At 45.4% G+C, this 25480-nt stretch overlaps 1 protein-coding gene across 1 annotated transcript in view; it reads right to left on the reverse strand.

Moving 5' to 3' along the window:
• Positions 1-25480, reverse strand: part of LOC311235631 (dynamin-1-like protein) — a gene marked incomplete at its 3' end in the record, with an annotated part of 75385 nt that overhangs the window by 21848 nt on the left and 28057 nt on the right. Inside the window, 4 exon segments of the mRNA XM_084323096.1 lie at positions 16961-17116; positions 19696-19800; positions 19802-19832; positions 20842-21183. Coding sequence (XP_084179222.1) covers positions 16961-17116; positions 19696-19800; positions 19802-19832; positions 20842-21183 — 634 coding nt within the window.

A 25480-nucleotide genomic window follows, 5' to 3' on the forward strand; every position in this document is an offset into this window, starting at 1 on the left:
CAGTCCCAAATTATGTCTCCTATTTCAATTCAGGGCACACATCACCATATTAGCTTATACGCAGATGATGTACTCCTGTTTATGCAAAATCCCTCCGTCTCTCTACCTCATCTGCTTGGCGTGATAGATGAATTCGGCAGCCTGTCCGGCTTTAAGATCAACTGGCCAAAATCTGCTTTTCTTCCACTTAATGAGCCTGCGAAGGCTACCATCCTACCGGCAAACATACTTATGGTGGAGCACTTTAAATGTCTCGGGATTGAAATATTCCCCACTATTAGCCAGACGGTAAGGTATAATTACTCCAGCTTGGGTGACAGGATTACGAATGACTTTAACAGATGGTCCAAATTAAAAAATTCATTACAGGCCCGTGCGTCAATAATTAAAATGAATATTTTACCCAGAATTTACTTTATCAGCTCCATGCTCCCGTTACCTCCTCCTGTTGGTTACTGGCAGAAATTGCACTCTGCCTCGTATAAATTCGTTTGGAACAATAAACGCCCGCGCTTGAAGAGATCAACTGCCCAAAGGAGTAAACTTGATGGGGGCTTAGCATTTCCAGACTTTAAATATTATTTTCAAGCTTTCTCTCTGAGACCTTTGATCACTTGGTTTGACGCTCAAGCAGCTGTATCTTGTCGACCATTGGAGGAGAAGTTGGTGTCCCCATATAGACTTCAGGATATTGTGTATACCAACATATCAATTAAACAATGTAAATTACGATTTGGCCCTCTAATCACACATGTGATCTAAACTTGGCGTGACACAAAGTGGGTACAAACCGCCATCAATGGCACACGCATTCCCCTCTATTTAATAACAATCTTCTCCTTATTGGACAACAACCTATTAGGTACCCTAGATGGGAAAAGAAAGGCATCCACACATTGGGGGATATCTTCGATAACTCTGGTCTCCGCTCTTTCCAGGATATATCCAACGGATATGATCTCCCCGGAACCTCCTTTTTCTTTTATTTACAAATAAGAGCAGCTCTGAAGGCTCATGGCGTGCCATGGGATGCTCCACTAGTGCATCACCGCTTTCACAAATTATTTTATGACAAAGAGACATCGAGAGGCTTCGTTTCTGACTTTTATCGCCATTTACTCATGACCTCGTATAAAGAGCTCCCCCTGGATACGATTTGGAGAAAGGATGTTCCGGAGTTGGATGTAGATTTTGATTGGGATGCAGTCTGAGAAAATGTTCGGTTATCCTCACACAACCCAGATCACCAACAGATTCATCTAAATTTTATTCACAGGACTTATTTAACCCCTAGACGATTGAATTCAATGGGTCTCAGACCTGACTCTCTATGTACCTTGTGTCCAAATGGCGCCACAGGTACATTTATGCATATGTACTGGGAATGTCCTCCTGTTGTGATTTTTTGGGAAAATGTTACATATCAGCTCTCAGACATTTTCTCTCTAACCATACCTGTATCTCCTTCTGTATTATTATCGAATGATCTCTCTAAATTACCAACCTCTATACAGGTGAAAAAACTCATTTTGGCCGGCCTCACAGCCGCAAAAAAATTTATTGCCTCACGTTGGTTTCACCCAGACAGACTCTGTCCAAAGGTATGGTTTCTCACCTACCTTGACGTGATCTATTTGGAGATATCCACGGCACGTGTTATAGGGGTTAGGGAATCTGATATCACAATTTGGTTGGCTACAGTGGCAAAGTTGAGGAAACGCATATAAGTTTGGACATTTTTGTTTTGATTCTTGTTTTTTGCTGAGTGATGTATTGTGAGTGTGACTCATGTTGAGGTCCTGGGGTGAGCGGGGGAAGGGGGGGGGGGAGAGAACGAGCGAGTGTCCATGTAGGATGATCACTGTACAGTTGTATCAGTTGTAAGGCTGAGCCCGAACGTTCGAACGTTCGAACGTTCGTTCGTTAAGCTGACATTCGGACTTTAATTAATGGGTTCGAACGTTCGGTGAAAAAAAATAAAGCAGGCGCAACGACGGTGAGGCGATGTGAAGCGGCGCGTCCCCCGAGTGAGATCGCTCGGCTCAACCAGTATGGTCTCTGCCGGGCTGTTGCTGGATACTCAACCAGAGCTCTAGTCTCAACCAATGCAATAGAACAGTTTTGATTGAATGACAGGCGATTCTGCCAATTACGTCACACCGCTTGCACCCGCCTCTGCTGTTACCACCAATCGGCAAGCGTTTATTATTTTTTTTACTTCCGGCAAGCATTGATCTGCTTGAGAGAAGCATTAACGTAGCGTTAGCTCCCCGCCGAGGAAGTAAAAGTCGTAACAACTTTCCATAGGTCAACCTGCGGAAGGATCATTAATGAATAGTATTGAATACCAGCCTTTTTCGGCCACGGAGCGCGAGCTTCATGGCGGGAGGTGGTTGCGTTGGAAACAACTCTGGCCGAGGCGGCAGGCGTGTTGGGAGCCCGGCGGGACCCCCGCGCCGGTGTCTCTCTGTCTCTCTGCCGTCCCCCGTTCCGAGGTGACGGTGGAAGGAGCCGAGGCGCTCGCCTCTCTCCTTCCCGTCGACCAAGAGTGAATACCTGTTATTGAACGTGTAACACTAACTATATAACGTGAATGCCACAAAACGAATGCATTTGTTTATCTAGCCCCTTACGTTACTGCGGTGTGCAAGGGCTATTGTTTATCATAAGTAGGAACTTTATGCAGTACTCAGTAGCTTGTTTATTTTCTTCTGAGTGCTTTGTTTAATTACATGTTTACATGAACAGCCACCACTGTAAACAACATGTTTTTTCACCAATAGATTATGCAATGCCGCCCTCCGTAGGATCTATAATAATAATAAAAAAAAAAAATTATATATAAAAAAAAAAAGTAATAAAAAAAAAAAAAAATTAAAAATTTTTACAAAAAAAGGAACGTTCGAACGTTCGTTCGATAAACCCTGGCGAACGTTCGAACCCTAAAAACAGGGTTCGGGCTCAGCCTTAATCAGTTGTTGTCTTGTCATGTGGTGTTGAGTTATTGTCTTGGGAAGTCTTTTTATGTATTGTTGTTGTTGTAGTGTGATATGTTTTGTTTCATGTTGGAAAAAAGAAAAGAAAAAGAAAAGAAAAATATTTGATAAAAGAAAAAAGATATAGTTTATGCGTTCGCAAATGTGTTCGTCCTCTCATTGACTAAAGCGCTGGCATTCAAGCGATAAATCACGCACCCCCTGCTGGCAACCAATGTGTTAAAATGTATTTATTTGTTTTGCCATGTGACGTTTCTTTGCCGTATATTACCCTCAGGGAATAAAGGGAGATTATGTTATAACGATACCCATATAACTCTGTATGATGCCCTGTACAATAATTTTTTTTTTTATATATATCCATATTTACTGTATATATTTATCCACATGTCTCAATATGCCAGCATTTAATCCTTTTTACATACCTGTATATACTATATTTATATTTGTATACATCCAACTTACTAGTTATACCTACTGGCCAGTATGACTTACTATCATAGTGTCTTTATACCTGTATCACTGAACATATACATTGTACACACTGTACATACATCTGGTTATCATTATTACTCAGTAGTATATACTCCAGTTGAATCACCTGTACATTGTATGTTACTATTGCACTTTACTGTTACATTTGCACTCTGGTTGGATGCCAACTTATTTTTTGTTTGTGCTGTACTTGTGCTGTATGATGCCAATACATTTTAATCTAATCTAAATGTATTTAATATGTGTGTGTGCTATACTGTACAGCTCTGTGCCACAGGGCAGACATTCTACCGCAGATGACAGCTAAACTGCACCTCTAATGTGAGTGCAGTGGCTGCATAAGAAAAACACTGATATGAATGGAAGTGAATTATAAATGAATGGAAGTGAATTGGTAGTCTAACAGCCTTGAGCGTGGGCAGTGTTCAGAGAGAGACAGTGTTCAGAGAGAGACAGTGTTCAGAGAGAGACAGTGTTCAGAGAGAGACAGTGTTCAGAGAGACAGTGTTCAGAGAGAGACAGTGTTCAGAGAGAGACAGTGTTCAGAGAGACAGTGTTCAGAGAGAGACAGTGTTCAGAGAGAGACAGTGTTCAGAGAGACAGTGTTCAGAGAGAGACAGTGTTCAGAGAGAGACAGTGTTGAGAGAGACAGTGTTCAGAGAGAGACAGTGTTCAGAGAGACAGTGTTCAGAGAGAGACAGTGTTCAGAGAGAGACAGTGTTCAGAGAGAGACAGTGTTGAGAGAGACAGTGTTCAGAGAGAGACAGTGTTGAGAGAGACAGTGTTCAGAGAGAGACAGTGTTCAGAGAGAGACAGTGTTCAGAGAGACAGTGTTCAGAGAGAGACAGTGTTGAGAGAGACAGTGTTCAGAGAGAGACAGTGTTCAGAGAGAGACAGTGTTCAGAGAGACAGTGTTCAGAGAGAGACAGTGTTGAGAGAGACAGTGTTCAGAGAGAGACAGTGTTGAGAGAGACAGTGTTCAGAGAGAGACAGTGTTCAGAGAGACAGTGTTCAGAGAGACAGTGTTCAGAGAGAAGGGGTTCAGAGAGAGACAGTGTTCAGAGAGACAGTGTTCAGAGAGACAGTGTACAGAGAAACAGTGTTCAGAGAGACAGTGTTCAGAGAGACAGTGTTCAGAGAGACAGTGTTCAGAGAGACAGTGTTCAGAGAGAGACAGTGTACAGAGAGACAGTGTTCAGAGAGACAGTGTTCAGAGAGACAGTGTTCAGAGAGACAGTGTTCAGAGAGACAGTGTTCAGAGAGAGACAGTGTTCAGAGAGAGACAGTGTTCAGAGAGAGACAGTGTTCAGAGAGAGACAGTGTTCAGAGAGAGACAGTGTTCAGAGAGAGACAGTGTTCAGAGAGAGACAGTGTTCAGAGAGACAGTGTTCAGAGAGACAGTGTTCAGAGAGAGACAGTGTTGAGAGAGACAGTGTTGAGAGAGACAGTGTTCAGAGAGAGACAGTGTTGAGAGAGACAGTGTTCAGAGAGACAGTGTTCAGAGAGAGACAGTGTTCAGAGAGAGACAGTGTTGAGAGAGACAGTGTTCAGAGAGAGACAGTGTTCAGAGAGACAGTGTTCAGAGAGAAGGGGTTCAGAGAGACAGTGTTCAGAGAGAGACAGTGTTCAGAGAGAGACAGTGTTGAGAGAGACAGTGTTCAGAGAGAGACAGTGTTCAGAGAGAGACAGTGTTGAGAGAGACAGTGTTCAGAGAGAGACAGTGTTCAGAGAGAGACAGTGTTGAGAGAGACAGTGTTCAGAGAGAGACAGTGTTCAGAGAGAGACAGTGTTCAGAGAGACAGTGTTCAGAGAGAGACAGTGTTGAGAGAGACAGTGTTCAGAGAGAGACAGTGTTCAGAGAGACAGTGTTCAGAGAGACAGTGTTCAGAGAGAGACAGTGTTGAGAGAGACAGTGTTCAGAGAGAGACAGTGTTCAGAGAGAGACAGTGTTCAGAGAGACAGTGTTCAGAGAGACAGTGTTCAGAGAGACAGTGTACAGAGAGACAGTGTTCAGAGAGACAGTGTTCAGAGAGAGACAGTGTTCAGAGAGACAGTGTTCAGAGAGACAGTGTTCAGAGAGAGACAGTGTTCAGAGACAGTGTTCAGAGAGACAGTGTTCAGAGACAGTGTTCAGAGAGACAGTGTTCAGAGAGACAGTGTTCAGAGAGACAGTGTTCAGAGAGAGACAGTGTTCAGAGAGACAGTGTTCAGAGAGACAGTGTTCAGAGACAGTGTTCAGAGAGACAGTGTTCAGAGAGACAGTGTTCAGAGAGACAGTGTTCAGAGAGAGACAGTGTTCAGAGAGAGACAGTGTTCAGAGAGAGACAGTGTTCAGAGAGACAGTGTTCAGAGAGAGACAGTGTTCAGAGAGACAGTGTTCAGAGAGACAGTGTTCAGAGACAGTGTTCAGAGAGACAGTGTTCAGAGACAGTGTTCAGAGAGACAGTGTTCAGAGAGACAGTGTTCAGAGAGACAGTGTTCAGAGAGAGACAGTGTTCAGAGAGACAGTGTTCAGAGAGAGACAGTGTTCAGAGAGACAGTGTTCAGAGAGACAGTGTTCAGAGAGACAGTGTTCAGAGAGAGACAGTGTTCAGAGAGACAGTGTTCAGAGAGAGACAGTGTTCAGAGAGAGACAGTATTCAGAGACAGTGTTCAGAGAGAGAGTGTTCAGAGAGAGACAGTGTTCAGAGACAGTGTTCAGAGAGAGAGTGTTCAGAGAGAGACAGTGTTCAGAGAGAGACAGTGTTCAGAGAGAGACAGTGTTCAGAGAGACAGTGTTCAGAGAGAGACAGTGTTCAGAGACAGTGTTCAGAGAGAGACAGTGTTCAGAGACAGTGTTCAGAGAGAGAGTGTTCAGAGAGAGACAGTGTTCAGAGAGAGACAGTGTTCAGAGAGAGACAGTGTTCAGAGAGACAGTGTTCAGAGAGAGACAGTGTTCAGAGAGACAGTGTTCAGAGAGACAGTGTTCAGAGAGACAGTGTTCAGAGAGAGACAGTGTTCAGAGAGACAGTGTTCAGAGAGAGACAGTGTTCAGAGAGAGACAGTGTTCAGAGAGAGACAGTGTTCAGAGAGACAGTGTTCAGAGAGACAGTGTTCAGAGAGACAGTGTTCAGAGAGAGACAGTGTTCAGAGAGACAGTGTTCAGAGAGACAGTGTTCAGAGAGAGACAGTGTTCAGAGAGACAGTGTTCAGAGAGAGACAGTGTTCAGAGAGAGACAGTGTTCAGAGAGACAGTGTACAGAGAGACAGTGTTCAGAGAGACAGTGTTCAGAGAGACAGTGTTCAGAGAGACAGTGTTCAGAGAGACAGTGTTCAGAGAGACAGTGTTCAGAGAGAGACAGTGTTCAGAGAGACAGTGTTCAGAGAGAGACAGTGTTCAGAGAGAGACAGTGTTCAGAGAGACAGTGTACAGAGAGACAGTGTTCAGAGAGACAGTGTTCAGAGCGACAGTGTTCAGAGAGAGACAGTGTTCAGAGAACGACAGTGTTCAGAGAGACAGTGTTCAGAGAGAGACAGTGTTCAGAGAGACAGTGTTCAGAGAGACAGTGTTCAGAGAGACAGTGTTCAGAGAGAGACAGTGTTCAGAGAGACAGTGTTCAGAGAGAGACAGTGTTCAGAGAGACAGTGTTCAGAGAGAGACAGTGTTCAGAGAGACAGTGTTCAGAGAGACAGTGTTCAGAGAGAGACAGTGTTCAGAGAGAGACAGTGTTCAGAGACAGTGTTCGGAGAGACAGTGTTCAAAGAGAGACAGTGTTCAGAGAGAGACAGTGTTCAGAGAGACAGTGTTCAGAGAGACAGTGTTCAGAGAGACAGTGTTCAGAGAGACAGTGTTCAGAGAGAGACAGTGTTCAGAGAGAGACAGTGTTCAGAGAGACAGTGTTCAGAGAGACAGTGTTCAGAGAGAGACAGTGTTCAGAGAGAGACAGTGACAGTGTTCAGAGAGCAGGGATTAAAGCAAAAAAATATCTCCTGACTGAACTTTTTTCAGGCCAAGTCATATTCTTATTTTAACCTCCACTATATATTTTTATTTAATAGCGTTAGCGTTTTAAGGGAACTAGATCCTTTTGAACATATTTTCTATTGCCAGTTTGCTTTTACGTAATATCAATGCTGTTTTCAATTCATTAAATGAAACTGATTGCAAGGGTTGACTGACTTTGTCATACAAATAAACAAATCTACATACTGTAACTTTTCAGTATTGTGTATAGTTCAAATTATGTATTGTCTATAGTTCAAATTCAGTATTGTGTATAGTTCAAATTCAGTATTGTGTATAGTTCAAATTATGTATTGTCTATAGTTAAAATTATGTATTGTGTATAGTTCAAATTATGCAGGGCTCGAAATTAAAATGTTTACTTGGTAGCACTGGTGCTCCCAACTTCAAAAAGTTGGGAGCACCAGCAAAAATGTAGGAGCACCCACCAAAATGTAAGGAGCACCAACAATATATATGTAATATTTTTTAATTTTTAATACAGTGAAAGTAGCCTTAAATTATAGTATAGTGTAGACCTAGTAGTGTAGCCTATAGTGTAACCTTGGGCAAAAATACCACGGTTTCACGGTATTCGGTAAATAAAATCCCCCATTGAACAAAACGTATTACAGTGCACAATAAGCTTTTCTGTACGTGTTATTTATGAATGTGTGAATACTGTCTGTATTACACACAGATGGAACTGTCTGACCACTTTAAAACTAAGTACAGAATATAAAATACTTCCAAATAAACTTTCATGATTATGAATATGTAGGCTACATGTCAAAAGGGCATTTTGCTAATGTAATCTACTTGCAAAGATGTGTTATAATATAGCCTAGTACTATTCTTACTATATTAAACTTTGGATTCATCTTTTGTGGTGGCTCAACATTATTCACACACGGATGTGTTGGGGATAAGGGTTCCGCACGGACCATATTGTTTGTTACATTGCTGTCTGCAAACTAGCTCAGAGTGTCAACAAAGTGTTGATGTTGAGTTGAAAATAAATAAATAACTGAACTGATGTTAGCTGCTAGCTGGCTACCCGAATCCACAACAGCCAGGCAGCCAACCGTACAAAATACAGTCTCAGCCAATCACATCGATTTGTACAGTTAGTTAGCTCCACTCCATTGTGAATTAAAAGTTTGCCAGCCAGCTCAGACCGTATTAGCTAGCTACAGTTGCTAGGTAGCTAACGTTAGCCAGCCGAAGATCGGTAGCTAGCTAACGTTAGCCACAGCTGCAAAAACTAATTTCAATTATGTTACGAGCTATCAGCTAGCCAGCTAGATAACGTTAGACAACGCCTTGTGTATTAAACTAAAGTGAATAGTTTACTGGGCCATTGTTTAATGCTTCAGTGGTGTTAAAAGAGGACCTGCACGCTTGCTATCTTCGGTGCGAATGAGACAGGTCTGTGAGGGGGAGGGCACTGCAAGCAGCATGTGTGTGCGTCAAGCTCACGTTTGATTGGTTAGAATGGTCAAAATGCCCTTTTTCATGATATTTGACGCCTCTAGTTTCAATCTGTATGCATCTACAAATCATATTATACCAGGTTAAAATCCGTGACTCCGAATCCAATGACGCAACTCCGAATCAAATTGACGGATATCCGTCTCAAGACGGAACGCTTTAATGCCTGAGAGAGACAGTGTTAAGAGAGACATTTACATTTACATTTAGTCATTTAGCTGACGCTTTTATCCAAAGTGACTTACAAGTTCTGTACAACAGGTCATCATGAAGGGTACAACTCTATCAGCTGAGTAACAATGTTCATCAAAGTGTTGCGTGCTACAGTGTAGGTTAGTTTATTAGGACAAGTGCATGACAGTAAGGTTAGTTAGGGTTAGATTTTTTTCTTTTATTATTTAAAAAAAATTAAAGTTATTTTTATTATTATTTCAGATAATGGTTGAAGAAGTGCGTCTTTAGTCGATGGCGAAAGAAGACAGTGTTCAGAGAGACAGTGTTCAGAGAGACTGTTCAGATAGACACCAGAGGCGGCAATACTCCTTGTGGGTGAGATGAGATGAAGGAATTACTGCAGTCTCCTGTCCTACCTGTGTTCTATAGGAGGAGCAGTGTCATGTGACCTGTCCTACCTGTGTGCTATAGGAGGAGCAGTGTCATGTGACCTCTCCTACTTGTGTGCTATAGGAGGAGCAGTGTCATGTGACCTCCTACCTGTGTGCTGTAGGAGGAGCAGTGTCATGTGACCTCTCCTACATGTGTGCTATAGGAGGAGCAGTGTCATGTGACCTCTCCTACCTGTGTGCTATAGGAGGAGCAGTGTCATGTGACCTGTCCTACCTGTGTGCTATAGGAGGAGCAGTATCATGTGACCTCTCCTACTTGTGTGCTATAGGAGGAGCAGTGTCATGTGACCTCCTACCTGTGTGCTATAGGAGGAGCAGTGCCGTGTGACCTCTCCTACCTGTGTTCTATAGGAGGAGCAGTGTCATGTGACCTCCTACCTGTGTTCTATAGGAGGAGCAGTGCCGTGTGACCTCTCCTACCTGTGTTCTATAGGAGGAGCAGTGTCATGTGACCTCTCCTACCTGTGTGCTATAGGAGGAGCAGTGTCATGTGACCTCTCCTACCTGTGTGCTATAGGAGGAGCAGTGTCATGTGACCTCTCCTACCTGTGTGCTATAGGAGGAGCAGTGTCATGTGACCTCTCCTACCTGTGTGCTATAGGAGGAGCAGTGTCATGTGACCTCTCCTACCTGTGTGCTATAGGAGGAGCAGTGTCATGTGACCTCTCCTACCTGTGTGCTATAGGAGGAGCAGTGTCATGTGACCTCCTGTCCTACCTGTGTGCTATAGGAGGAGCAGTGTCATGTGACCTCTCCTACCTGTGTGCTATAGGATGAGCAGTGTCATGTGACCTCCTGTCCTACCTGTGTGCTATAGGAGGAGCAGTGTCATGTGACCTCTCCTACCTGTGTGCTATAGGAGGAGCAGTGTCATGTGACCTCTCCTACCTGTGTGCTATAGGAGGAGCAGTGTCATGTGACCTCTCCTACCTGTGTGCTATAGGAGGAGCAGTGTCATGTGACCTCTCCTACCTGTGTGCTATAGGAGGAGCAGTGTCATGTGACCTCTCCTACCTGTGTGCTATAGGAGGAGCAGTGTCATGCGACCTCTCCTACCTGTGTGCTATTAGGAGGAGCAGTGTCATGTGACCTCTCCTACCTGTGTGCTATAGGAGGAGCAGTGTCATGTGACCTCTCCTACCTGTGTGCTATAGGAGGAGCAGTGTCATGTGACCTGTCCTACCTGTGTTCTATAGGAGGAGCAGTGTCATGTGACCTCTCCTACATGTGTGCTATAGGAGGAGCAGTGTCATGTGACCTCTCCTACCTGTGTGCTATAGGAGGAGCAGTGTCATGTGACCTCTCCTACCTGTGTGCTATAGGAGGAGCAGTGTCATGTGACCTCCTCTCCTACCTGTGTGCTATAGGAGGAGCAGTATCATGTGACCTCTCCTACCTGTGTGCTATAGGAGGAGCAGTGTCATGTGACCTCTCCTACCTGTGTGCTATAGGAGGAGCAGTGTCATGTGACCTCTCCTACCTGTGTGCTATAGGAGGAGCAGTGTCATGTGACCTCTCCTACCTGTGTGCTATAGGAGGAGCAGTGTCATGTGACCTCTCCTACCTGTGTCAAGTCAAGTCAAGTCAAGAGTTTGTTCAGAGAGAGACAGTGTTCAGAGAGAGACAGTGTTCAGAGACAGTGTTCAGAGAGAGAGTGTTCAGAGAGAGACAGTGTTCAGAGACAGTGTTCAGAGAGAGAGTGTTCAGAGAGAGACAGTGTTCAGAGAGAGACAGTGTTCAGAGAGAGACAGTGTTCAGAGAGACAGTGTTCAGAGAGAGACAGTGTTCAGAGACAGTGTTCAGAGAGAGACAGTGTTCAGAGACAGTGTTCAGAGAGAGAGTGTTCAGAGAGAGACAGTGTTCAGAGAGAGACAGTGTTCAGAGAGAGACAGTGTTCAGAGAGACAGTGTTCAGAGAGAGACAGTGTTCAGAGAGACAGTGTTCAGAGAGACAGTGTTCAGAGAGACAGTGTTCAGAGAGAGACAGTGTTCAGAGAGACAGTGTTCAGAGAGAGACAGTGTTCAGAGAGAGACAGTGTTCAGAGAGAGACAGTGTTCAGAGAGACAGTGTTCAGAGAGACAGTGTTCAGAGAGACAGTGTTCAGAGAGAGACAGTGTTCAGAGAGACAGTGTTCAGAGAGAGACAGTGTTCAGAGAGACAGTGTTCAGAGAGAGACAGTGTTCAGAGAGAGACAGTGTTCAGAGAGACAGTGTACAGAGAGACAGTGTTCAGAGAGACAGTGTTCAGAGAGACAGTGTTCAGAGAGACAGTGTTCAGAGAGACAGTGTTCAGAGAGACAGTGTTCAGAGAGAGACAGTGTTCAGAGAGACAGTGTTCAGAGAGAGACAGTGTTCAGAGAGAGACAGTGTTCAGAGAGACAGTGTACAGAGAGACAGTGTTCAGAGAGACAGTGTTCAGAGCGACAGTGTTCAGAGAGAGACAGTGTTCAGAGAACGACAGTGTTCAGAGAGACAGTGTTCAGAGAGAGACAGTGTTCAGAGAGACAGTGTTCAGAGAGACAGTGTTCAGAGAGACAGTGTTCAGAGAGAGACAGTGTTCAGAGAGACAGTGTTCAGAGAGAGACAGTGTTCAGAGAGACAGTGTTCAGAGAGAGACAGTGTTCAGAGAGACAGTGTTCAGAGAGACAGTGTTCAGAGAGAGACAGTGTTCAGAGAGAGACAGTGTTCAGAGACAGTGTTCGGAGAGACAGTGTTCAAAGAGAGACAGTGTTCAGAGAGAGACAGTGTTCAGAGAGACAGTGTTCAGAGAGACAGTGTTCAGAGAGACAGTGTTCAGAGAGACAGTGTTCAGAGAGAGACAGTGTTCAGAGAGAGACAGTGTTCAGAGAGACAGTGTTCAGAGAGACAGTGTTCAGAGAGAGACAGTGTTCAGAGAGAGACAGTGACAGTGTTCAGAGAGCAGGGATTAAAGCAAAAAAATATCTCCTGACTGAACTTTTTTCAGGCCAAGTCATATTCTTATTTTAACCTCCACTATATATTTTTATTTAATAGCGTTAGCGTTTTAAGGGAACTAGATCCTTTTGAACATATTTTCTATTGCCAGTTTGCTTTTACGTAATATCAATGCTGTTTTCAATTCATTAAATGAAACTGATTGCAAGGGTTGACTGACTTTGTCATACAAATAAACAAATCTACATACTGTAACTTTTCAGTATTGTGTATAGTTCAAATTATGTATTGTCTATAGTTCAAATTCAGTATTGTGTATAGTTCAAATTCAGTATTGTGTATAGTTCAAATTATGTATTGTCTATAGTTAAAATTATGTATTGTGTATAGTTCAAATTATGCAGGGCTCGAAATTAAAATGTTTACTTGGTAGCACTGGTGCTCCCAACTTCAAAAAGTTGGGAGCACCAGCAAAAATGTAGGAGCACCCACCAAAATGTAAGGAGCACCAACAATATATATGTAATATTTTTTAATTTTTAATACAGTGAAAGTAGCCTTAAATTATAGTATAGTGTAGACCTAGTAGTGTAGCCTATAGTGTAACCTTGGGCAAAAATACCACGGTTTCACGGTATTCGGTAAATAAAATCCCCCATTGAACAAAACGTATTACAGTGCACAATAAGCTTTTCTGTACGTGTTATTTATGAATGTGTGAATACTGTCTGTATTACACACAGATGGAACTGTCTGACCACTTTAAAACTAAGTACAGAATATAAAATACTTCCAAATAAACTTTCATGATTATGAATATGTAGGCTACATGTCAAAAGGGCATTTTGCTAATGTAATCTACTTGCAAAGATGTGTTATAATATAGCCTAGTACTATTCTTACTATATTAAACTTTGGATTCATCTTTTGTGGTGGCTCAACATTATTCACACACGGATGTGTTGGGGATAAGGGTTCCGCACGGACCATATTGTTTGTTACATTGCTGTCTGCAAACTAGCTCAGAGTGTCAACAAAGTGTTGATGTTGAGTTGAAAATAAATAAATAACTGAACTGATGTTAGCTGCTAGCTGGCTACCCGAATCCACAACAGCCAGGCAGCCAACCGTACAAAATACAGTCTCAGCCAATCACATCGATTTGTACAGTTAGTTAGCTCCACTCCATTGTGAATTAAAAGTTTGCCAGCCAGCTCAGACCGTATTAGCTAGCTACAGTTGCTAGGTAGCTAACGTTAGCCAGCCGAAGATCGGTAGCTAGCTAACGTTAGCCACAGCTGCAAAAACTAATTTCAATTATGTTACGAGCTATCAGCTAGCCAGCTAGATAACGTTAGACAACGCCTTGTGTATTAAACTAAAGTGAATAGTTTACTGGGCCATTGTTTAATGCTTCAGTGGTGTTAAAAGAGGACCTGCACGCTTGCTATCTTCGGTGCGAATGAGACAGGTCTGTGAGGGGGAGGGCACTGCAAGCAGCATGTGTGTGCGTCAAGCTCACGTTTGATTGGTTAGAATGGTCAAAATGCCCTTTTTCATGATATTTGACGCCTCTAGTTTCAATCTGTATGCATCTACAAATCATATTATACCAGGTTAAAATCCGTGACTCCGAATCCAATGACGCAACTCCGAATCAAATTGACGGATATCCGTCTCAAGACGGAACGCTTTAATGCCTGAGAGAGACAGTGTTAAGAGAGACATTTACATTTACATTTAGTCATTTAGCTGACGCTTTTATCCAAAGTGACTTACAAGTTCTGTACAACAGGTCATCATGAAGGGTACAACTCTATCAGCTGAGTAACAATGTTCATCAAAGTGTTGCGTGCTACAGTGTAGGTTAGTTTATTAGGACAAGTGCATGACAGTAAGGTTAGTTAGGGTTAGATTTTTTTCTTTTATTATTTAAAAAAAATTAAAGTTATTTTTATTATTATTTCAGATAATGGTTGAAGAAGTGCGTCTTTAGTCGATGGCGAAAGAAGACAGTGTTCAGAGAGACAGTGTTCAGAGAGACTGTTCAGATAGACACCAGAGGCGGCAATACTCCTTGTGGGTGAGATGAGATGAAGGAATTACTGCAGTCTCCTGTCCTACCTGTGTTCTATAGGAGGAGCAGTGTCATGTGACCTGTCCTACCTGTGTGCTATAGGAGGAGCAGTGTCATGTGACCTCTCCTACTTGTGTGCTATAGGAGGAGCAGTGTCATGTGACCTCCTACCTGTGTGCTGTAGGAGGAGCAGTGTCATGTGACCTCTCCTACATGTGTGCTATAGGAGGAGCAGTGTCATGTGACCTCTCCTACCTGTGTGCTATAGGAGGAGCAGTGTCATGTGACCTGTCCTACCTGTGTGCTATAGGAGGAGCAGTATCATGTGACCTCTCCTACTTGTGTGCTATAGGAGGAGCAGTGTCATGTGACCTCCTACCTGTGTGCTATAGGAGGAGCAGTGCCGTGTGACCTCTCCTACCTGTGTTCTATAGGAGGAGCAGTGTCATGTGACCTCCTACCTGTGTTCTATAGGAGGAGCAGTGCCGTGTGACCTCTCCTACCTGTGTTCTATAGGAGGAGCAGTGTCATGTGACCTCTCCTACCTGTGTGCTATAGGAGGAGCAGTGTCATGTGACCTCTCCTACCTGTGTGCTATAGGAGGAGCAGTGTCATGTGACCTCTCCTACCTGTGTGCTATAGGAGGAGCAGTGTCATGTGACCTCTCCTACCTGTGTGCTATAGGAGGAGCAGTGTCATGTGACCTCTCCTACCTGTGTGCTATAGGAGGAGCAGTGTCATGTGACCTCTCCTACCTGTGTGCTATAGGAGGAGCAGTGTCATGTGACCTCCTGTCCTACCTGTGTGCTATAGGAGGAGCAGTGTCATGTGACCTCTCCTACCTGTGTGCTATAGGATGAGCAGTGTCATGTGACCTCCTGTCCTACCTGTGTGCTATAGGAGGAGCAGTGTCATGTGACCTCTCCTACCTGTGTGCTATAGGAGGAGCAGTGTCATGTGACCTCTCCTACCTGTGTGCTATAGGAGGAGCAGTGTCATGTGACCTCTCCTACCTGTGTGCTATAGGAGGAGCAGTGTCATGTGACCTCTCCTACCTGTGTGCTATAGGAGGAGCAGTGTCATGCGACCTCTCCTACCTGTGTGCTATTAGGAGGAGCAGTGTCATGTGACCTCTCCTACCTGTGTGCTATAGGAGGAGCAGTGTCATGTGACCTCTCCTACCTGTGTGCTATAGGAGGAGCAGTGTCATGTGACCTGTCCTACCTGTGTTCTATAGGAGGAGCAGTGTCATGTGACCTCTCCTACATGTGTGCTATAGGAGGAGCAGTGTCATGTGACCTCTCCTACCTGTGTGCTATAGGAGGAGCAGTGTCATGTGACCTCTCCTACCTGTGTGCTATAGGAGGAGCAGTGTCATGTGACCTCCTCTCCTACCTGTGTGCTATAGGAGGAGCAGTATCATGTGACCTCTCCTACCTGTGTGCTATAGGAGGAGCAGTGTCATGTGACCTCTCCTACCTGTGTGCTATAGGAGGAGCAGTGTCATGTGACCTCTCCTACCTGTGTGCTATAGGAGGAGCAGTGTCATGTGACCTCTCCTACCTGTGTGCTATAGGAGGAGCAGTGTCATGTGACCTCTCCTACCTGTGTCAAGTCAAGTCAAGTCAAGAGTTTTATTTGTCACGGCATACAAGTATACAATAAAATGCGGGTGGTCTTGCCCGCAACGATGTGCAATACAGTGGTACAACATATAATAGAATCCAATAAAAAAAAAACATTGTGCAATAAACAGGTAACAGGTAACATGGTGGGACATCTCTGTATCTGTACATAGTTATTTACAGAGCATATAGGACATGCTGGGTCCTTTGGTAGTGCAATACACTGTTACTGTTGTTATACTATTTCTAAAGTGACCTTTCCTTTTTGGCCATAAGTGTGGGCGTGTGCGGCATGAGTGTGTGCCTGCTCATGTTAAAGTGGCTGCTAGTGTGTGAGCGTGCACAGCGTGCGTGTCGTGTGTGTGCTCATGTGTGCTTGTGTGTGAGAAGTTCAGTGTTCTGTGGCACTCAGTGTTCATTGTTCAAGGCTCTGATGGCCTGGGGGAAGAAGCTGAGCCGAAGCCTATAGGAGGAGCAGTGTCATGTGACCTCTCCTACCTGTGTGCTATAGGAGGAGCAGTGTCATGTGACCTCTCCTACCTGTGTGCTATAGGAGGAGCAGTGTCATGTGACCTCTCCTACCTGTGTGCTACAGGAGGAGCAGTGTCATGTGACCTCCTGTCCTACCTGTGTGCTATAGGAGGAGCAGTGTCATGTGACCTCTCCTACCTGTGTGCTATAGGAGGAGCAGTGTCATGTGACCTCTCCTACCTGTGTGCTATAGGAGGAGCAGTGTCATGTGACCTCTCCTACCTGTGTGCTATAGGAGGAGCAGTGCTGTATGATCCTCTGCAGCTCCTCGTGCACCAGCTCCACACAGCGCAGACTTGGCTCCTCCAGCCTCTTGATTTGTCTCTTCACCAGCAGCTCAAATGACACCTCTGGCACAAAGAGAGCTGGCCGCGGGCCCTGCAGAGCAACACACACACACACACACATGCCCACACACATGCACACGCACACACACACACACCCACTAGTGAAACAGCATGAAATTGAAACAATAAAGAAAGGACCAGTAAAAATCTGTAATTTTCATCAGCTAAGTAAGAAGTGACCACATAAAAGAGGCAAATCTACATTCCTTTTAATAAAGCCCATTTGTCGTTGACTATTTGTCATTAACCACGAAATGAAATGTTTTCTTTATAGAGATGAAGCACACAGTCTAGTATCGGTCACCCCCATAGCTGTCAACATTGGCAGGAGACAAAACGTGTACATTTTAGCCCCGCCCCTTCCCCCGGCCACACCCCCTCGGCCCCGCCCCCTCCCACCCGGCCCCGCCCCCTCCCAATGGAGCTGCCTCGTCGCTGCCATCTGCTGGTCAAAACCTGTATGTACCCAGCCATTCGTTGTAGGGTAAACTTTTCCTACTTTAAGTGTAAATGCTATGTAAATGATGGTTTTGTTGAATATTTGTATTTCACAGGAGAGAAACTGTATTCAAAGAAAGCTATTAAAATAGTCTTTGAATCTAAATATACTTTCTTTGTGTTGATTTTACATTAATTCCATGATTTTACTCAAGTAAATATCTGTTACAAGCTTCGGTTTTATGTAGAAAAATGCTGTTTTTAATCTAGATTAATCTAGATTGATTACAGAAAATTGTGAGATTGATTAGTTAATTTTTTTTTTATCTATTGGCGGCGCTGGTGTATATATTATATATATGTGTATGTGTATATATGTAATGTGTGTATATATGTCAGAGAATCAGCCCCTTGCGTCCTTAGTGTATAGCATATGACATGGTGTATGTTTGTTCATTGATGTGACAGTGTCTGGCAACATACTGTTTGTGTTCTTTTTATTTATTTTTTCTTTGTGTTTGTGATTTGTCTTGATGTGTGTTTGTGAAACTATAAAAGATGAAAATAAAATATTATAAATTGTAAATGCTATAAAAATACAGTAAATTACATTTGATCAAAATATTAACCATTAAATAAAGGTTGTAATCTGTAAATGTATTTGATTTGACTGTAAATGTTATGAATTGAAAATGGGGGAAGTCCTTCTCTGGTCTGCATCCCCTTAACAATTGTGTATTGCGCAATACTGTATTGTACCCATTCTGCAATCTGTTAAATTTAGCAATCAATCAATGTATTACCATAGCGCCTTTATACCTTCATCACTGTAGGCTACATATTAATACTACAACTCGTTAAAGCTATAAAAAATACCTATGGTCATTAATTTAGCAGTGGGAATATCATTTTTGGAACAGTGTGTGTGTCTACAGAGAAATGTGAGATAGAAAAAAAGCCAATGCGATTTTGTGTTTTTCCTCAATATCTCTGCAATGCCTGCGAGTTACCAGTAACTGTATTTGTCATACCATGTTTATAAATCGCATTCAGGAAATTGGGCGTCAGAGTGAAGGCATGGTGGAGGAATGGGAGGAGGGGACGCGTGAACCTTAGGGGACAACAGGGGAGGCGCAGAGCAAACGGCTGTTCACCAAGACATTTACACATTCCTGCATCACATACAGTAACTTTGTATTGTTTTATCCACAGAAGATTTGCAACCCCTTTGTTCCAGAGACAAAAGCCACAGAGTGGGCAATCAAGAGACACTGGCTAAGTTGATTTGACACCCTCGGTGCATCAGTCTCTCCCCTGAGCTCTGACCAAATCCGCTCGCTGATCTTATTCTTCTTCGGGTCGCAACAGTCTCCCGGTCTGACTTCCTGTGATAACGTTCTAATCTACACTGCTGCCACCTGTCGTCACGGAGGGGAATTGCAGCCATTTTGTAAAAATTAATAAGTACAAAATACGTGCCAATACGTGAACCGTGAACAGGGCGTGAAGAGGATTGAAAAAACAGGAGAATCCCGGGAAAAACGGTAGGGTTGACAGCTATGGTCACCCCACCACCAAAACCTACAACTGTGTGTAATGAATGTGACAGGACTTAGGACTACGGTTAAAACAATATGCTAAATTGTGTTCTCTCTCTCTCTCTCTCTCTCTCTCTCTCTCTCTCTCTCTCTCTCTCTCTCTCTCTCTCTCTCTCCTCTCTCACACACACCACTTCTTCCTCCTCTATGAGGAGAATTAACGGCAGGATAATAGCGGCTGGAGAACTAACTGCAGGAGAACTAACTGCAGGTGAACTAACGTTTTATTATGTTATTATTATCATCGATATATACATACTGTATGCCTTACCTGCCTGGCTGCCCTCACCTTTATTTTTTATTCATATTTTTATCTTTTATTTTTATATTCTCTACCTTCTATTCTATTGTATTCTCTATATTTTATTGTCATTTCCAATACCCTGCCTGTACCCCCCCCCCTCCCCTCTCCTCCCTGCCCCCTCCTCCATGCTGCTATGACACCTGAAGTTCCCCCAAGGGGATTAATAAAGGAACATCTTATCTTCTACCCTTCAACTTTGTCTCTTCTGATCACATTGCAGGTCAAAAGAAAAGAGGCAGGAGGAGGACGTGATGAAAACGCAGCGCTTACCGTAGCGTTCCGTATGGCCGTGAGGATGTCAAGCTCGGTCAAACCACCCAGGGGGTCGATAGACTGCAGCGTGCGACCAAAGGTCTCGTGGAATATGTAGCAGATCCAATATGTAGCAGATCCGCGCTCCCCCACAGCTGTAGAAAAGACAGATTCAGCAGTAGCTCTCTCGTCTTTTATATACGAGCTGACACCTCAAACACTATAAAAGTCTCTATGAAACTCCTGCTTTTACTGTTAAAGTTAGACTTTTACAAAGCCTCCTCCTCAGCGGCAGCTTCCCAACACTGTTTGTCAGGGGAAACGCAGCATCTCCGCAGGGGTGATAACATTCAAATGGAGTGCAGTCGAGCAACAAGAGTCAATATTTGCTCTCGTATTTACATGAATTAAATGTGGACTAGTGGTACAAGAGAGCTGTGGAGCAGGCTGCCAAGATATGGAATGCCAATACAGTAATAGGCTTCTGTAGTTTACAATTACAATGAGGATATTACCAAGGTGAAATATATACACATTAACAAATAAGCGATAGTCTACCGCCATCAGTATCGAATGGGAACAACCTCGTAGAATGCTGTGAGATGACAAGACCATTTATTATTACCACAACAAAGAGAATAAGAAAGAAAAGAAATGAAGTCATCCAGGGTATCCAGACTTTTTAAGACCTCTTTAATACCACTTTCTAACGTCTTATCTCTGGCCAGGAGAAGAACCAAGGTTCCTCCAATTCTGTGAACCTCTTAAGCTTTCTATGAGGTGGGGGGGGGTGAAACAAATAGGGAGGAAGGGGAGGATTAGGGGGGAGGATGGAATGATAAGGGGAGGATAGGGGGAGGATAAGGGGAGGATAAGTGGAGTATAAGGGGGGAGGATAAGGGGAAGATAAAAGGAGGATAAGTGGAGTATAAGGGAAGATAAGGGGAAGATAAAAGGAGGATAAGGGATGTGTGAACAGAGGCCTCTGAGGAAAACGTCCACATCTTTTAACGCCTCAAATTGAGAAAAATGAATTTAATCCTTTTTTTTTTCTTTAATACCGCGCAGATACCCTGTTATCAGAAAATGGAACAGTGTAAATTAAACCAGGGATCCATGCGCTCCGCCCGGGGGGGGGGGGGGGGGGGGGGGGGGAGGACTCACAGCTCGGAGGTCTGGATGTAGCGCCCTGTGCCCTCTATGGTGCAGCAGCAGTAATCACTGGCGAACTTGGTGACGATCTGCAGCAGGGTGGCGCTGTGGTCCTCCACCGGCTGCCCGTAGCCGCTGAGCTGGGCCTGGTACTGGCCGCTCAGCGCCGTGACGCGGGCCTTCAGCTCCGGCAGGCAGTCCCTGATGTGGTGCATGAGCAGCCGGCTGAGGGTCTTGGCCAGGTAGCGCGAGCCGCAGCGCGAGGCCAGCGAGGGGTAGTGGCGCTGCAGGAAGGCCTGCTCGTCGCGGGACGAGTCCTCCAGGCACTTCTGGCTGTTGATGTCCTGCTGGCTCCTGGTGGGAGGGCCGACAGAGGGGGGGGGGGGAGATACAGAGAGAGATATTTAAATAGATACAGATGGAGGGAGATACAGAGAGATACAGAGAGAGAGAGAGAGGGGGAGATACAGAGAGAGGGGGAGATACAGAGAGTAGCAGTAGAAAGCTTATCGTCATTGCACAATACAGTACAACGAGATTGGTTCGTGCAGCACCTAAAATAACGATACCTACATACCCACTCTACCACACAACACATCCATGGGGGGAGGTAGAGAGAGAGATGCAGAGAGAGAGAGAGAGAGGGGGGTACAGAGACAGAGAGACAGAGAGAGAGATACAGACAGATAGATAGACAGAGAGATACAGAGAGAGAGAGATACAGAGAGAGATAGGGGGTTACAGAGAGAGAGAGAGAGAGAGAGAGAGAGAGAGAGAGAGAGAGACGAGAGAGAGAGAGAGAGACAGAGAGAGAGACAGAGAGAGAGAGAGAGAGACACAGAGAGAGAGAGAGAGAGAGAGAGAGAGAGACAGAGACAGAGAGAGAGAGAGAGAGAGAGAGAGAGAGAGAGAGAGAGATACAGATAGAGGGAAAATCAGAGAGGGGGGATACAGACAGAGATACATAGAGAGAGGGAGAGACAGAAAAAGAGAGAGAGGGAGAGAGAGAGAGAGAGAGAGAGAGAGAGAGAGAGAGAGAGAGAGAGAGAGAGACAGAGAGAGATACCGACAGAGAAATACCCGTGGAAGAGGGATTTAAACTGGGATCGGGAGAGATCGCCAGTAAGACATACTGTCGCTCCTGTGACAGCATGACACACTGTAGCTCCTGTGACAGCATGACACACTGTAGCTCCTGTGGCAGCATGACACACTGTAGCTCCTGTGGCAGCATGACACACTGTAGCTCCTGTGGCAGCATGACACACTGTAGCTCCTGTGACAGCATGACACACTGTAGCTCCTGTGACAGCATGACACACTGTAGCTCCTGTGACAGCATGACACACTGTAGCTCCTGTGACAGCATGACACACTGTAGCTCCTGTGACAGCATGACACACTGTAGCTCCTGTGACAGCATGACACACTGTAGCTCCTGTGACAGCATGACACACTGTAGCTCCTGTGACAGCATGACACACTGTAGCTCCTGTGACAGCATGACACACTGTAGCTCCTGTGACAGCATGACACACTGTAGCTCCTGTGACAGCATGACACACTGTAGCTCCTGTGACAGCATGACACACTGTAGCTCCTGTGACAGCATGACACACTGTAGCTCCTGTGACAGCATGACACACTGTAGCTCCTGTGACAGCATGACATACATGACAGAGTCAGCGGGAGGAGAGTCGATGGGTGGTAGTCTGGTCGTTGTAAAACAGCGACTCCTACAGGTTGGTCAGGGCGCCTGCACAGCAGAGACAGGAAAATGGCGGGGGGCAGTGTGAGCCTCCCACACGTTACTCCTCGCCAAATGAGAGTCCGTGCTGGCAGGTGAAAAGATGTGACTGGCTGCCTCCACATGTATCGGAGGGGACATGTGATGGGCTTCTATCCTCCCTACGACCGGCCAGTGGGGGGCACATGCGAGCAACGATCAGGACAGGGGAGGGGAGAATTGGCACAAGAGGTAAATTGGGATGGGAGAAAAATCACAGAAAAAGGAGGAGAAAAAGTAGATTAAAAAAGAATGTTGTGTACCAGCGCTCTAATGTAAGTATTTAAGATGTTGTACTGGTTCTGACTTCTGACACTGAGTAGTAGTAGAGAACATTAGCTACTGGCTCGACGTACAGATTTCTATAGGGAGTTTATGGTTGTTTGAGTGAGTTGTCACTCAGATTACTGTTTATCCCACCTCTGTGAACTACTTGTGATATGCCCTCAGAGTAAATACTGTTATAGGAATTTCTCCCACAATGGGAAAATAGGATTGAACTGGAAAGCTAGTAGAATAATAATAGCAATTCGGGTACACTTTTATCTAGTCATGAAAGAGTAGCGCTGCATGTGATTACCAGCTGTACATCACCTCTACTCTCCCTTGCTCTCTCTCTCATACACATTGAGAGAAAGATAGAGATAGAGAGAGACAGAGAGAGATAAAGAGAGAGAGAGAGAGAGAGAGAGAGAGAGAGAGAGAGAGAGAGAGAGAGAGAGAGAGAGAGAGAGAGAGAGAGAGAGAGAGAGAGAGAGAGAGAGCGAGAGAGAGAGAGAGAGAGAGAGAGAGAGAGATATACAGAGAGGTATATGTAGCTCTGCATGTGATTACCAGCTGTACATCGCCTCTACTCTCCCTTGCTCTCTCTCATACACATTAAGAGAGAGAGTGAGAGAGAGAGAGAGACAGAGAGAGACAGAGAGATAAAGAGAGGCAAATAGTGTTATATACAGAGGGAGATACACAGAGAGAGACAGCGAGATACAGACAGAGAGAGATTCAGAGAGAGAGATACAGAGAAAGAGAGGGAGATACAGAGAAAGAGAGGGAGATACAGAGAAAGAGAGGGAGATACAGAGTCACAGAGATAGATACAGAGAGAAATACAGACAGAGAGAGAGAGAGAGAGAGAGAGAGAGGAGAGAGAGAGAGAGAGAGAGAGAGAGATGAGGTGGAAACCGAGCTCCACTTCTTAACGTAAGGTTTCAAAATGTACCTTTACATACCAACATCCGTCTGACCACACCCCCATCTGCTGCCTACATAAGCAGGGGTGGGGCCACACACTCATCTCCTTCCCAACAAATTCCACCACAATGAAAGATCAAGGGCCGCAGCGGCATCCTGGTGCTGAGCGTCACCATAACTCATAGAACTTGGTTATATACATAACCTTACGTTCTATTTCGTTATGGCTTACGCTCAGCACCAGTTGCATAACAGGAGCTGAGCGGGAGCCATAGCTCGACAAATGTACCCCGCTGAGGCCCCCCACAACCATCAGACCGGGGAGGACCGAGCCCCCCGACCCTCCCTAATGGAGGATACCCCCCCTATTGGAGGCTTACGGGAGGGAGACGGATCCGACCGTGCGAAGAGGAACTCAAGCAACTCAACGCACAGGGTGAGCAGACCGTGGCTTAACCCCACGACTACACACACGCACAACCCGCATGCCATCCGGGAACGAACGGAAGGAATAAACCTTGTTACTGCCCCCAAAATCACGGGGTCAAGAGCAACCCAACCCCGTGGCAAGGCTGTAGCAGCGGAGCGCGAAGGAAGACCCAGACCCACCGAAGGGACTGGATCCCCTGGAAAAAGGGGGCCCGGAGAGGTCAATGACGCCAAGCATCAAGACCCCACCAGGCGGTCACTTAGTGACACCGCCCCCCACATCGCCAGCGTATTCGGATAAGGCCCCTCCAAGAGCGGGCCCTTTCCCCCCAATAGCACACCGCCTGGCACACTGACCCTGCAGAACAGGCAGTCAGCATGGCCGTAAGCACTCAAAAAAGGTTAACCAACGGAAGCAGGCAGCGCACCGGGGAAACCAGGCAGCAGGCTGTAACCTGAGCCTGGAGCACTGCGGACGAGACAGGCGCCAAAGGAGTCAGCTGAAAACAGCCCCCCCGGCGGAAGGGGCGTATGCTGGCGTTGTTGATCACCATGACAAAGCCTCCATCAAAAAAACCCCACCAAGAGGGGTCGAGGCAGAGAAGGCTGACATGATTGGCAGACGTCATGAACGTGCAGGGGCACACTCAACCGGGCAACCCGGGAGTTGACACTGCTCCAACATACCAGGGAATCAACTACCCTCTCAGTACAGACGGTGGTTGTTCCTATAACCCCTCAAGAAAAAAGGGTTATCCCAGGCCTACGGTATCAACGAAACTTTACTTCGGACCGGGCCCGGCGGCTCGGGAAGCACACAGGGTTACCAGAGGAGGTCCAGAAGACCACCCCAACAGCCCCCTCTTCGCCATGCGTGAGAGAGGAGCGTAGAAAGGAGAACCAGCCCCTTATGATAGTGCCAGGTACAAAAGAGTACCCAACAAAGGGTCTCCAAAACGCCTAACCCTGTGACACCCGGGCCGACCCGGCATTTCCCCCCCCAAAAAAAAACACAAGTCCCTCAGGGTACCAGAACAGCAGATCTGCATCCCCGGCAGACAACGGGTTTAACTGACCTGGACCAGCGCGACCAGACCAGTCCTGTGTCCTAACCACGCCGACATGCCCACTCCAGAAGAGGGGGTAGGTATGCGTGTCGATCTAAAACATGAAAAGAGGGCGCCACCCAGACGGTCCCATTTGGACCGTGCTCAGTGGCCCACCCCAAGGGCGTGAGACCCCTCT

This window comes from Notolepis coatsorum (genome assembly GCF_963971535.1).
Source record: "Notolepis coatsorum genome assembly, chromosome: 10".
Taxonomy (NCBI): domain Eukaryota; kingdom Metazoa; phylum Chordata; class Actinopteri; order Aulopiformes; family Paralepididae; genus Notolepis; species Notolepis coatsorum.